Source organism: Artibeus jamaicensis, unplaced genomic scaffold (genome assembly GCF_021234435.1).
Source record: "Artibeus jamaicensis isolate MK-2021 breed Jamaican fruit bat unplaced genomic scaffold, CSHL_Jam_final contig_387, whole genome shotgun sequence".
NCBI classification, from domain to species: domain Eukaryota; kingdom Metazoa; phylum Chordata; class Mammalia; order Chiroptera; family Phyllostomidae; genus Artibeus; species Artibeus jamaicensis.
The window spans coordinates 32,284,603-32,299,117 of NW_026521812.1; the positions used below are offsets into that span (position 1 = coordinate 32,284,603).

At 44.2% G+C, this 14,515-nt stretch overlaps 1 protein-coding gene across 6 annotated transcripts in view; it reads right to left on the minus strand.

Annotated features, from left to right (window-relative positions):
* KLHL32 (kelch like family member 32) overlaps nt 1-14,515 on the minus strand; it is a 201,186-nt gene that overhangs the window by 99,073 nt on the left and 87,598 nt on the right. For all 6 annotated transcript variants that reach the window (XR_005082384.2, XM_037144420.2, XM_053664863.1 and 3 more), the window contains one exon: nt 618-716. Coding sequence is in view for 5 of the 6 variants with exons in the window: in XM_037144420.2 (XP_037000315.1) it covers nt 618-716 (99 nt within the window). In the remaining variant the exon portion in view is untranslated. The remainder of the gene's footprint in view (nt 1-617; nt 717-14,515) is intronic.

Below are 14,515 nucleotides of genomic sequence, written 5' to 3' on the forward strand. Positions count from 1 at the left end.
TTCTCGCCTATAAAAATGTGCAAAGTCGCTGAGGACTAAACACAAAATGTCCGTGAACTCACAGTAGGTTTTTTGCCCTCCCCCTCACAGAGCCTTCCAGATCACCCCCACCAATCAGGAGAAGAATGCACAGGTCACTCATCATTTTCCAGCATTTATTGCCTGGGATGTACATGTGGTGATTAATTATCTGTGATGTTGGATATGTTAGCTTCTGTTACTGAAACCTTCAACGACTCTCCGATTTTCCATGCATCTGTGGTTACTCCATTGTGGAAACCAGACAACACTGCTTCCAATGAAGATCTGTCCCAGTGTCATCTCTCTGCTCCATCAGTGAACCCTGGGCGTGGTTGTTGATTTACTCTATTGCCCAAGGGTAGAGGGGGGCTGGGGTGGGCAGGCAGGGTGGGGGACATGAGACAGGACATGACAGCTGCAGTGGGCTCCTGGGAGCTTCTCAGCTTGTGTCCTGCAGAAATTCTACCAGCACAGGCCCCAGGTTCCCACCTTCCATTTTACCGGTCACTCACTGGGCTTCAGTTGGTGGGACACAGCTGTTAACTGCAGAGGGAAATGATGTGAAGGGCATATTTGCAGGGTGCAGGCTCACATACCTGGATGAGATAGTGGGAACATAAATTGAGAAGCTCCAAGAGCTGCAGGTGACTGCCAGCTGCCAACACATCCTGGATCACACCTGGCTCCAGCAAAATCTGTTTTTAATAAAAAGAAAACTAGCCGTTACGTAAAAACCGATACTTGCTTAAGACAAAAATATTTTGCTATATTTAAATTGTTGCTTAACATGCTATCTCTGAATTATGGAAAAAGAACTGAGTTCCATAATGATAAGGAAATCAGTTATTTTTCACATTCTAATTAATTAATGAGCTGTGGCCCTCACTTGAACAACTGAGTTCTCATTTCCAATATTCATCTCCTGTGTGCAAGGCTGTGCACTTATTTTCATAGGAGAATATAAATATTTGCAAAGAACAATACAATAGTCTTGAAATTCACTTGTGTTGGATGTAATCTCATAATATCAAAAAAACAAAATTTAGTTATTCCGGTATACTTCAGAATTTTGACACAGTGTGGTTAGCAGGTATTTTAGGGAGAGAGGCTTATGTTTCTCCTTGTAGTATGAGACCAGAGTGGATATTATTTTATTTGACTCCAGCAATAATAAATTTCAACCACCAACTTTCATTTTTCTCTTTCTCAATCTCAGATTCTCGAATGCTTTCTATTTCGAATGCAAGAGGAAGAAAGAGCATCTTCATCACACAAATGCATCACAGAGAAGTAAAACCTCCCAAATATGCTGGTGATACCAATTCTTCATTTGTTTTGAAGTCCAACTTTGTGCCTCCTGGTACCAGCTCTTGAGCTGCTGAAGAGGGCTGCAGAAAAACCCACGTTGAGTAAATTCACTTCATATGAATGACTGATTGACACAAGGAGGCCTTAGTGCTGTTCCCGACAGTTTAACTCATTTCCCACTTCCCAAGCCCACTGGTTCCCAAAGTGGAGTCTCTGGACCAGCAGCATCAGCATCCTTGGCACCTTGGGAAAACTGCAAGTCCTCTGGTGCCTCCCCAGACTTAACTGCATCAGCAGCTTGCAGAGGGAGGCCCAGAAACTGGTGTTTTAAGGAGCCCCCTGGTAGTTCTGATACCCCAGGTGGCATGCAGAACACTGGTGTGGTCAGTTCACTCCCATTCCACTATTCTCACATGTACCTTTCTCTTCCACCCTCTTCTCCTCATTCCAACCTCGTGATCTTCCAAAGGCTCTCACCACCACGTCTACCAGCCCCCTACCCACATCTGCATCAGCATGTTTTGCCACTTGTGCAATAGACCCCAACCCCTCCTGTCTGCAGTTGTCCTCTCTGTTCCTTCCACTAGGTGGTAATTCCCCACCAGCACACAAAGCCTTTATCTTAAGAGAATGCATCACAGCCTTTATCTTAAGAAATAAAATACCCTCCCTTGATTCCACAGCTCCTTTCATGCTCTCCTTCATTAAAAAATTCCCCAGGAACATTTTCCATATAAATGCCACTATTTGCTCTACTATGTTCTCTCTTGGACCCATCTCTGTTGAGTTTTGTTCACATTGTTCCTCTAAAAATGCTCTTGGCCAAGGTCACTGGTGACCTCCAAGTCCGATGGCCAAACCCAACAGCCATTTCTCAATAATTAATCGTCCTCGAGCCAGCAGCAGTTAGCGAAGTTGACCGCTCTCACCTTGCGGAACAATGTCTGCCCTCGCTTCTGGCAGAGCGCTCCCCCTGTTTCCTCATACTTCACTAGCTGCCCCTCTCCAACCCCTTCCCATCCTGAAGCTTTGGAGATGCCCAGAGCTCAGCTCCCAGACCTCTTCTTCCCTCTCTCCATCCACTCTGTGGATGATCATGAAATCCCATGGCTCTAAAACTGTCTACATGCCAGGCCCTGGCCGGATAGCCCAAGTTGATTAGAGTGTCATCCTGATATGCCAAGGTTGTGGGTCTATGTGCAGTCAGGGCACACACAAGATTCAATCAGTGAATGCAGAGATAACTGGAACAACAAAGTGATGTTTCTCTCTCTCTCCCTTCCTCTTACTCTCACTCCCCCTCTCAGAAAAAAATCAATAAAAAATAAAAAAGCTATCTATACTTCCATTGTACTCAAGTTGGCATCTCCAGCCCTAACCTCATCACCCTTGAACTCCGGACTATTACATCCAACTGCCTGTGCCGCATCGCCACTTGAATGCCTACCAAGCAGCTCAAACTGAACACGCCCATTCTGAACTCTGAACCTCTCCACCAGCCTTCAAACCTGCTCCTGCCCCAACCCTACCATCCCAGCGAGCAGCAACTCTCAGTCGTGTAGGCCAAACCCCGCTCACTCCCGACTGCTCTTGTTGACTTCCTGTCTCACATCGGATCCATCATCCGCTCCTGTGCTCTCTGTCTTCAGAACTCTTCCAGATTCCAATCACCGCTCAGTACCATTTCCATCAATATCACTCCACTCCAGTCCTCTGTCTTCCTGGATGGAACACAAAAGCCTCCTAACTACTGAACTTTCTCCTTTGCGCCCTCACACAGAACTTAAAATCAATCAAACTGGTCCTTTAAACACATCAATAAAATTATGCCACTCCTTTATTCAAAACTCTCCAATGACTTTTTATCTCATTTTTTAAAAATTCACATTCCTCACTATAACACAAAAGGTTCTTTGGATACACTGAGCAGAGGCCCCTAGTGTTTACAACTAGCTGTTTTCTCTTCCTGGGTCACTCTTCCGCAAGATGTCAGTGTGGCTCACTCCCTCAGGTCCTTCACACCCTCAGGTCCTTCACTCCCTCAGGTCCTTCACACCCTCAGGTCCTTCACTCCCTCAGGTCCTTCACTCCCTCAGGTCCTTCACTCCCTCAGGTCCTTCACACCCTCAGGTCCTTCACTCCCTCAGGTCCTTCACTCCCTCAGGTCCTTCACACCCTCAGGTCCTTCACTCCCTCAGGTCCTTCACACCCTCAGGTCCTTCACTCCCTCAGGTCCTTCACTCCCTCAGGTCCTTCACTCCCTCAGGTCCTTCACACCCTCAGGTCCTTCACACCCTCAGGTCCTTCACACCCTCAGGTCCTTCACTCCCTCAGGTCCTTCACACCCTCAGGTCCTTCACTCCCTCAGGTCCTTCACTCCCTCAGGTCCTTCACACCCTCAGGTCCTTCACTCCCTCAGGTCCTTCACACCCTCAGGTCCTTCACTCCCTCAGGTCCTTCACTCCCTCAGGTCCTTCACACCCTCAGGTCCTTCACACCCTCAGGTCCTTCACTCCCTCAGGTCCTTCACACCCTCAGGTCCTTCACTCCCTCAGGTCCTTCACACCTCTTTTCAAATACCACCCTACCTGAAAGGCCCTCTGGGACCTTCCTGTGTAAAACAGTAAGTAGCCCACTCCCCAGCACTCCACATTCCCTGTAGCCTTAGTTTGCTTTATCCTTCTTCATAGCCCTATGACTACCCCTTGACATAATACACATTTTTATTAGTCTATTTGACTATTTTCTGCTTCTCCACTCAAAAAATATAAAATCCAGAAAAGCAGGGACTTGATCTATTTGTGTATTCACAGCCCTTAAAATAATGTCCAACATATAGCTTTCCCTTAATATTGGTGAATTTATTTCATAATAAATTATACATAAATCAATTTATCTCTAAGGGTATTTTTAAGTTCAGAATTAATTTGAATTAATCTCTCCTATTAATTAATTGATCTAACTGGAGAGGAAGGAGAACTGTAAGTTACATTTCTGAACGACCTGAAGAACTGCAGAAGTTGAGCATATGTGGTACAAAGACCAACACGTATCTCATTAACCTGAGAAGTCTTTATAGCTGCTTTTCTACCCGGTCGGGGGAGAAAGCTGAGTTTCCCCAGCTCCTCCAGGGGAGAGGCTTTGACTGACACTCAGGAAGCGACTGCCGCCCCCATCACAGCAGCAAGAATGTAGCGTTTCTGCAGAAAGGCATGGCCTGAGGCACAGGACGGGGAATGGATGGATTAGAAAGGTTGCTCTCAGCCTTTAAATCCCGTCGGCCGCGCTCATTTCTCAGGACAGGTGTCGGCATGACCTCCAAGGCTCGGGAACGCCCAGCACGAAGGCAGGGATCACGGAGAGAGGAGACGAAGGCTCCGCAGGTGGGCGCCCGTCCGGCAGGCTCACCTCGGACCCCCGCACGTGAAAGGCCCACGCCAGCGTGGTTTCTGTCTGCGCCTCTTGTTTTACGGTTCTGTGGTTTGTTTTTCTCTCATTACAACATAAGTTTTTCTAAAAGATGCTTTAGCCAAGAAAATCCCTAAGTGCTTTGAAAGGGCGCACTTTGAAAAACAAAACAAAACCCTACCAGGAAATCGGAGTCTGGCTTATGGACACAGGCAGCGTTTGCGAGCCCCACTTGCGCTCAGGCGCACGGGGGCGTCGGATCTGCAGCCCGCCAGCCACAGGCAGCCCGGGACGGCTGTGAATATGGCCCAACACAAAATCGTGTATTTACTTAAAGCATTATGAGATTTCTCTGTGATTATGCATTGTAATGTATTTAACGTGTGGCCCAAGACAACTCGTCTTCTCCCAGTGTGGCCCAGAGATGCCAGAAGGTTGGACGCCCCTGCGAGTCTGTTTAATTTCGCTTTGTTGATCTTTGGTGACTGGTTGTTCTCATGTATTTTCCCAGAGAATTTGTGTTTGTGTAGGAATACAAAGTTTCCCTGTCCGCACAATGCATGGTATGGCGAATCTGCCTGTCACCTGCCCAGAACAAAGGCCTGAAGAGGAGTCCCCTATGGAAGGAGGGGTTGGCAAACGTGCCCAGTTACCGGGGAGAACTGAAGAAGCTAAGTCTACACCCTGCGAAGCCTACGTTGGCCACGCTGAGGCCTTGCAGTAACAAATACCCATCAGCATCTAGTCTGGCACTCAACTCAGGGCAGATGGGAGCAAAGGTCACCCGAGGAACACCTACAGGAAGAGAGGGTGTCCCCAGAGAGTTCAGAGCACAGAGTGGTGAAGTGGGAGCTAATGGTTAGTGTCGTGACACATCCACTCACTCACCAAACTGGAGGAGCTTAGGTTAGAGGGAGGCACCAACCGTGGACAAAGCATGTGTGAATAACAACAGACATCAAGAAAGACAAGGTGGAAAAAACCCAGTGGTCCAGGCTGCAGTGGGAAGGTGGAAAACATTATGGACACCTAACTGGGCTGGGTGTGGCTCCTGCTCAGTGACGCTCCCCCGTGAGTGGAGGCAGAGCTGGGTCTTCTCCAGATTAGACAAGGAGGTTTGCTGCAACCCTAGGTGGGGCGTAAGTGCCTCTGTATGGAATATTCTGTCTCTGCCACCACCCACATCTGACGTTCAGGTGGCAGAATACAGGGGGCCGAACTTGAAAGAGGGGAACTGGACAGTGCTAGCCAGGGAGGTGACAGTCTCAAGACGGAACCTGTCCTGCATCTTGTGGCAAGCTAGGTCACGTGAACTGTGGAAAGGCCCACCGCTGACTCCGACCCCAAATGCTGAGACTCTCTACTCACTTTGATCAACTTGGAATAAGATTTGGCAGGTGAGTGTGGTCAGGGGGGCAAAGCAAGAGAGGTAAAAGCGACAATTGCAGTAGGAGATGGTAGTCTCTGAAGATACCAGTGAGGTTACTACATGTGAATTCAGCAGTGGAGGGGTCTGGCTGCCCCCTGGAGGAGGCACTCTTGAATACTTATTGCAAATGTGTCCTCTGGCCACCAGTACAGGCAGGGCTGGCAAGTGAATAGTTGAAACTGTGCGATCTCTAATGAGGGCCCTTCAGACTGGAATGCTGGGGCTCCTGGTCCAGCAATAGTCTCAGGCAGGACATGGGCCCAGAAACAAATGGAAGAGGAGCGGGGCGACTCAGGTGACACTCTGCACGAGGCGTGATGAGAAGGGCCCTCCCCATCAGTGCCCAGACCTCACCTGGCTGACTCCGAGGGCAGGGCTAGGCCCGGTGGAGCCCACGGACCCCGTGGCATCCCTGTCTTTCCTCTTTAGCTCCCCTCCCACATCACCAAGCATCCACCCCCTCAAATCTACCTTGTTGTTCTTTTTCTTCTCTTTATTTCTCCTCCCCCTTTTATGTTGCTTCTTGAACTAGCTGCTGGTAGGGACTGTCTTTAATCCTCATGGCAAGTCTCAGTGTGACCTTTCCTGCCTCATGAACAGGGAAGTCAGAAATCATAAAGACATTTTGTATCTCCTGTCTTCAAGGCTATCTTCCTCATTTCTTGCTTCGGGGAAGTTTAAATTACTAACTTTCAAATTACTTCCTTGGGGGTTTGCGGATAGAGTCGCACGAAGAAGTTCACACGTTAAAGCTAGATAACCAAGGTCTTTCTGAAAGACACACCATGCCCCCAGGAACACGAGCACTTCCACACGCATTCTGCTGCTGAAAACTACAGGCGGGCTAAGGAAATTTCAAAGAATAAATTAGCACATTTTGCCTCTATTTTATATTGTGGTTATTTGGGATTTTTTTCTGTATAGTATAGCAAAATGGCAAATTATCACAATTTTGAATTTGTAATCCATCAAGTAAATTAAATAAGACAGCACAAATAACTTTTAAATCATCATATAATCAAGACACAATACAATCTTTACACAAAGCTCTTCAAGAGACTTCTGTAGACGGAAAATGAACCATAAGTTTTAGCTATGAGAAACTCCATCAACGTAATTTTTATTTCAAAGCCATTACACTCAGAATTTTTTTTATCCACAAGGTGGCGCCTGCATTTAAAGCAAAAGGATTTTCTATATTACTCATCTACTGCACCTCTGTAACTGGAACCTTAAGTTTATTTTTAGGAAAGAAAAACAAATCAAGGATAATAAAACATATGAAATCTACTTTGTAAATGTCTTAGCGTTAAAAATGTTCATAAATACTTCTGTTGGAATGCTTTATCTGAACAATACTGATTAGAACTCAATAGTTCTCCCTTAAATCCAGTCCCAACATTTAAACGTAGCTCAAACTTTTTGTCCTTGTATTGAGACACTCTCATGATGTGACCCCAATCTCCTTTTTAAAACTGAATCAATTTCTGCAACTTTATAGGACCTCTGCTAAATCCACTGTTCTCCACATGGTGGAGGCAATGCCTTTTTTCCACCTTGAATGTCCTCATGCTAACCTTTTCACCATCTGTAAGTCAACACCCTACCCATTCTTCAAGATTCAACTCTAAAGCCATTTCCTATACAAAGCTTTGCAATTTCATCCCTCCCTGCAACCACCAAATGGAATTAATCTCCTGGGACCACAGACATGTAGTGAACTAAGTCCACGGGCTCTAGGTCACACTGCCTCACTTCAAATCCTGGCTCCTATACTTGCTGACATAATGAGATCAGAACAACAATTCAACAGCATATGCCTCAGTATCATCTGTCCAGTGACAATAATAATACCTATCTCAAAAGACTGTTTTGCGAACCTGGAAAATGCATATGTAGCCCCACAGTTGTGGATGGTTATGTGTCAACAAAATGGCTTAAACAATTATGGGTTTTGTTTTTCCCACAAAACCTCGATTAGGCAGCTTGGAGTGCAAATAAACCGGGCTCCTTGTTTTTTCCTACTTGGCTGATCATAACATATGGTTTCATGGTAACAAAATGGCTGCCATGTCTCTAGACATTGCATCTGCATTCAAAGCAGAAATCAGAGGAGAACAATAAAACAAAAACCAGGTGCCAGCTAAGTCTGTCACTCTTTTCAAACAACAGGTTTCTTACAACCACTACCACATAGACTTCCATTTACATTTGATTTGTGAGGTCTAGATCCTATGGTTTCTCATACCAATAAAAGAACCCAGAGAACTGAGTTTTCATGGCTACACGCACTATTGTCCCTAGTCAAATGGAGTACTGTATAAAGAAAAAAGGGAATGGATATCGTGTAGGCAATCAGAGTGTGGACCATGGCTCTCAACACAGTTTCTGTTTATGGTAAATCTGTAATAAACGTTAAATATTAGGTTTCTTTTTTTGCAGCTAAGTGTTTTTGCCCTGGATGAATCAAGTGCATGTAGCTTATCTCGTGTCTTCCCTATGAGACTTTGGTGCGGGTCCATCCTACTTTATGGTCATGGCTGTTGAGCATCCGGCAAGAGCATCTCTAGGATTATTTACTGGAATTCACAGGCTGGAAAAATGCAGTTCCTGAGGCAAATGTTAAAAGTCATCAAAAGCCTTTGTAAGGGAGCCTGGTCACAACGAATCATCATCCAAGACCACCCAATCAAAGGTGTTAAGTAGGGACACTGGACACATTTCAACTGACAGTTGTGACAACACATCCAAATGAAGGTAAGCATTGGGTTCAGAGTGGTATATAACAATTTGTGCCTCGATTATTGATATCTTAAGTTAAAACTTCATCACGGGGCATTCTTTCGATCATAATACCCTTGCACGATTTCCTCAAAGATCTCAATGTCAGACATTTAAAACTACTCATTTATTTTCAATTCATGAAAAAAGCCATAAATGTTTCCATCTATTAGAACATGAAAAGAGAAAACCAAGTTTCCAGAATGTTTTTCAAGGATGTTAAAACCACAAAGGTAAAGCAATAATTAAAACACCTGTGTTAAACAGAAATAAAGGAGGTCTAGAAACCACTTTGAGGTTCTATTATTTTCCTTCACACGTGGACACAGGACCATTTGGTTCATTTGAAATTTCTAAGGCTACAGGCAGGTTGAGGAAGTACAGCCTTCTCTAAGATGCTGAGAAGAAACCTTAGAATAGATAAGGACTCTAACATTATGTTCCCAGGAAAAGTACATGCTGTCCTACAGAAATTTCATTTATTATCATTCATGCAATTTAAAGGATTTTCCAGTCTATAGATGTTACTGTTGAAATCGGCTCTTCCTTTTTTATTTTAGAACATGCATATGGATGATGGATTAACTACTCTGGCTAGGTGCTTCAGTAAGGAGAGAAGAAAAAAGTCAAGTGGAATTATCAGGCATGGTGTGATTGGTGCCAAGACAGCGATGGCCACAGGGTGCTGGTGGAGCGCGTCTGGAGATAGATGCCTCGTTTCCTGAAGGTACAAGATAATTCTTCACGTGAAGACACTTGATTCTTTCACATTTTATGGGCCAACCTTACTTTTGGGGGCTCCTTTTCCATTAATGTGATTTTGGCATTTCAAAGCTCTAAGATTAATAGTTCCATCTGCTAGTCATTTCCAACTTAGTTTTCTTCCTTATGTTTAAATGGACAAAATATATTTCTAGCAAAGGATAAAGACAAATCGTGTATACTTGCATTACATTAAAATGCTCTGATTATTCCAGAAAGCAGGACAAATTTTTCATCGTGTCGAACTCTAAGAGAAAGAAGCAGTCCCAGTAGTTAAATATAAGGACACACGATGGTCGTTACAGGTTATAAAAAAAGGTAAATTAATTGTGAGACTTACTTTTACAGCTAGTGCTCTTTCGAGCATGATGAACATGGCAGGCTTCACCCTGCCCAGCTCTACTAACGAACTGGGCTTCCCCACACAGAGCTAGTTTCTTACAACGCCAGTGTGGCCAAAGAAGAAACAAGGCTTTGAAATACTGGCATCCAGAGGTGGAAGGTCTCTGAAGGTCTCTGAAAGGCCCTCTGAAGAGGGCCAAGGCCAGTGCTCATTTGTGGCTGGCTGCTACTGTGCACAATGACAGAGAGAGCAGGGACAGAAGCAAAGCGCCAAATGGACTGATCGCACTGTGGTTGCAATTCATGCTCAGGCAGGAGTGGACGCAGGACACTGTAGGAGCACTTGGCTGCGGATGCTCCATTTCATGGAAGGAAGCTGTGAATAACCCTCGTATGAAAAGTTACATCATTAATATCCAATGCCATGCTCATGTGGGGAATTCCTCGCGCTTGCTTTATACAGAATGGAGGTGAAAGCATGGCTCTGGCGTTGGCGGTAGAAACTTGGGAAAGTCACTTCGTGTTTGGTGTTGGCATCATGTACAGAAAGGGTGACTAGCACCTAGTTTCGCAGGGTTTACATGAGGACAAACTGAGACAGATAACCCAGGCAAATTCTTAGAAAAATGTCTGGCACATTTTACAGGGTAAGAAAAAATGTAGCTGCTATTATTATTCTGTTGTTGTTCTTAATTCTGTGAAAAAACACATCTACTTCACACCCCTATTTCTAGTGTTTACACACTGCCTGCTACATGCCAGGTACAGGTGAGGCCATTTCATACGTGTTATCTCTCCTTCCTAACGCCCTGCCCTTCTCCTCACTCCTGCAAGGTAAATACATCCCCAGGTGGCAAATGAAGAAGCCAAAGGCAGAGAAAGTCACCCATTCACTAGCCAGTCTTTTCCGAGTGCCTACAGTGCATTCTGGGAGCCTTCCTGGCACTGTGCACATGAACACACGTGTCCTTGTTGCCTGGTACTTAGAGTCCAGGTTTTGGTCAAGCAGCTACACTGCGATGCCATCAACTGACAAAAGTAAAACAAAGGAAGAAACAAGTTCACACGGAAGAGCGAGACTTCCATTTGGGAATATGTTAAGTTTGTGATGCCTCTTGGCTATCCAAATAGAGTTATCAGGTAGACTGAAAAATATGAGTCCAGTGGGCAAACTGTAAGCCCCAGACCAAATTTTCCCATCAGATAATTTTGTATGGCCTGTGCACTAAGAATAGTTTAAGAAAATTGTTTTATTTGCATTTTTAAACATTTACTATTTTTATTAGTAGACTTGACTTGTTAGAGCACTTTTAGACTCACAAAAACTTGAGCAGAAAGGGCAAAGAATACTATGTCCCGCCCCCACCCCACCCCCATTGTCTACATCTCCCAGCAGAGGGTACATTTGTTACAATCGATGGGCCTGCAGTGACTTGTCATTACCACCCAAAGTCCATAACTCACAGTAGGGTTCACTGCTGACACTGGGTTTGGATAAGCGTAAAGTGGCAGGACTCACCATTAGATCATCACACAGACTATTTTCACTGCCCTACAAATCCTCTGGACTCTGCCCAGTCATCCCTTCCTCCCCTTAGCATCTGACAACCACTTTCCTTTTTACCATCTCCCTAGTTTTGCCTTTTCCGGAATGTCATATATTTGGAATCCCAAGTATGTAGACTTTTCAGATGGGCTTCTTTTATTTGTTAGTATGTATTTAAGGTTCCTTTCCATCTTGTCATAACTTGGTAGCTCATTTATTTTTAGTGCTAAATAATATTTCATTGTCTAAATGTACCACAGTTTATCAATTTACCACTAGAGGACATATTTTGACAATTATAAATAAAGAATTATAAACATTCACATGCAGGTTCTTGTGTGGACATTAAGTTTGCAACACCTTTTGGCAAGTGCCAAGAAGTGTGATTGCTAGATTGAAGATAAAAATATATTTAGTTTTATAAGATGTCTTTTGCAAATGTTTCCTCCGAGGCTCTGGTCTGTGTTCTCATTTTGTTGGCATTGAATGTTGGAGAGTAGTTTATAATTGTGAATAATTAAAGTCCACCTTATCATTTATTTCTTTCATAGGTCATGCCCCTGGTTTGTATCTAAAAAGTCATCACCATACCGAGGTCATCTGGATTCTCTCTCTCCTGTGTTATCTTATAGGACTTTTATGGTTTTGCATTTCAACATGGGCCTGTGTTCCATTTCGAGTTCTTCTATTTGTGTGTGAAGGACATAAGGTCTATATTTACATTGTTTTTCTTTTTCTTTTTTTTCCTTGGGTGAGGACGGCCAGTTGTTCCAGCACCACTTGCTGAAAAGACTATCTTTGCTCCATTGTATAGAATTTGTCCCTTTATCGAAGGTCAGCTGACAGAATGTACGTGGGTCTATTTCGGAGCTCTCTATTCTACTGTCTACTCCTTCTATAATACCACACTGTCTTGAATATTGTTGCCTTATAGGTAGTCAGTCCTGAAGTCAGGAATTATAAGTCCTTCAGCTTTGCTTTCTTCCAACACTGTTTTGACTATTCTAGGTTTTCCCTCTCCACATAAATTTAGAAAGAGTTTGTTGATACCCACAAGATAACATACTGGGATTATGATCAGGATTGCTATGATTGACTGGGGAAGAATTCGACCATATTGAGTCTTTCTACCCATGAATGTGAACTATTTCTCCATTTATTTAGTTCTTCTTTATTTCTTCTATCAGACTTTAATAATTTTCCTTATGTAGATCTTGTTCGTAAATTGTTAGATTTACTCCTAAGTAATTCATTTTTAGGTACAAAGTCCAAGTATGGCTTTTACTTTTTTAAGTACTTGGGAAAACCCCCCAAAATAAATATGTCATAATATGTGAAATTCAAATTTTAGTATCCACAAATAAAATTTCACTGGAATAAAGCCATGCTCCTTCACTTAACGTATTTGTTTCTGGTCGTTTTCATGCTACAAGAGCAGAACTGAGTAGTTATAACAGAGCTTTCTACGGCCTAAAAGCCTACATTGTCTGCCATCTGGCCCTTCACAGAACACGTCTGCTGACCCATGGTCTGGAGTGGAGGTGGGGGTGGGAGCCAGAAGCATAAGACTGTACCAAATCGTGTGCATCCAGATGATACTCCCAAGGCAGCGAGTTAGACTAAACAGGAGAATCCTGACACAGGAGGAGTTCAGAGCCTGTAGAAGGGGGGAAGAAGCAAGGACAGACCCCCGGGAAGGAATGATGGGGAAGGGAGCAGGGAGGCACAGGACGGAGCCCTCAGAGTGAGGAGAGGCAGGCCGGCTGTGCCGGGTGAAGCTGAGAGGCCATGATGACACTGCTTAACTGATTTAGCAGCATCTGTGACAGTCAAGAACTAGTTTCACTGGAATGCTGAAGATGGAAGCCTCCCACGTGGCAAGTGGAAAAATAAATAAATAAATAAATAAATAAATAAATAAATATTTATGCAACTCTTTTCCTGGATTCTGCTGTAAAGGGAAGCAGAGAAAGAAATGGCAGCTGAGAGGGAATAAAAGAACAGGAAAGGGAGTTAGAGAGATAAGCACTAGAGTATATTACGTGCTGGTAGGAATGTTTCAGTAGACGAGGAAAAACTGATGACAGAAGAGAGAGAACCAAGGATCACGGGACGGAGGACTGACAGGTAAGAGGGAGCGGAATCCAGAGCTTAACTTTTTCCACCGTAAAAGATGCGAATAGAAGAAAGTGCACAGAAACAGGGCAGTTTGGGGACTCCGTGGTGAAAGCTGGTCTTCCTGTCCACATCTATCTTCTCAATGGAAGGTGAGTTTTACTTGTGGAATGTGTGCTAGACGTAGGGTAATAGGTGGAGGGTAGGGTTTGAGAAGAAAGAAGAAACGAGACGTTTACCAGGGAGCCGAGGAAGGCAAATTTACTAGGGAAATGAATTAGCATCTCCTGGAAAGAAAGGACATCCATCTGAGATTTAGAATCACAAATTTGGAGTGAACATAGTAACTTTTTCCAGAAACAATCAGCAGAGCAGATATTTAGAGTGGGAATCAACCAATCCTTTTCCAAAGTCGCCACAGGCTGGAAACAAGCTTGTTTCTCCCTAAAAGCACTGCTATCCTCTTTGGGCTGTGCCGAAGGGTTTCCTCCCTGACACGCACGTGCCAGCATAAGGATGCGTGGCTACGGTCAGCTTTTCAGGAATGATGTCGATTTCATTACCATACACCAAATGGCTATTATTGTTCCCTGCAAGGTAAAATGCAAATTAACCTTCTCCTTTTCCTGTAGTACTCTGTGAAGTACTAAGGTTCCATCTCTTATCTGAACTAGTGTAATTTTGGAGCATTGAACATCCTCAGGCACTTCATTACACTCCACACACAAATAATTCAGGACCCTGGTAATCCATTGCCAGTAAATGCAGTGGTGCGCTGGTCTGGTACGTCCAGTCACTGAGAA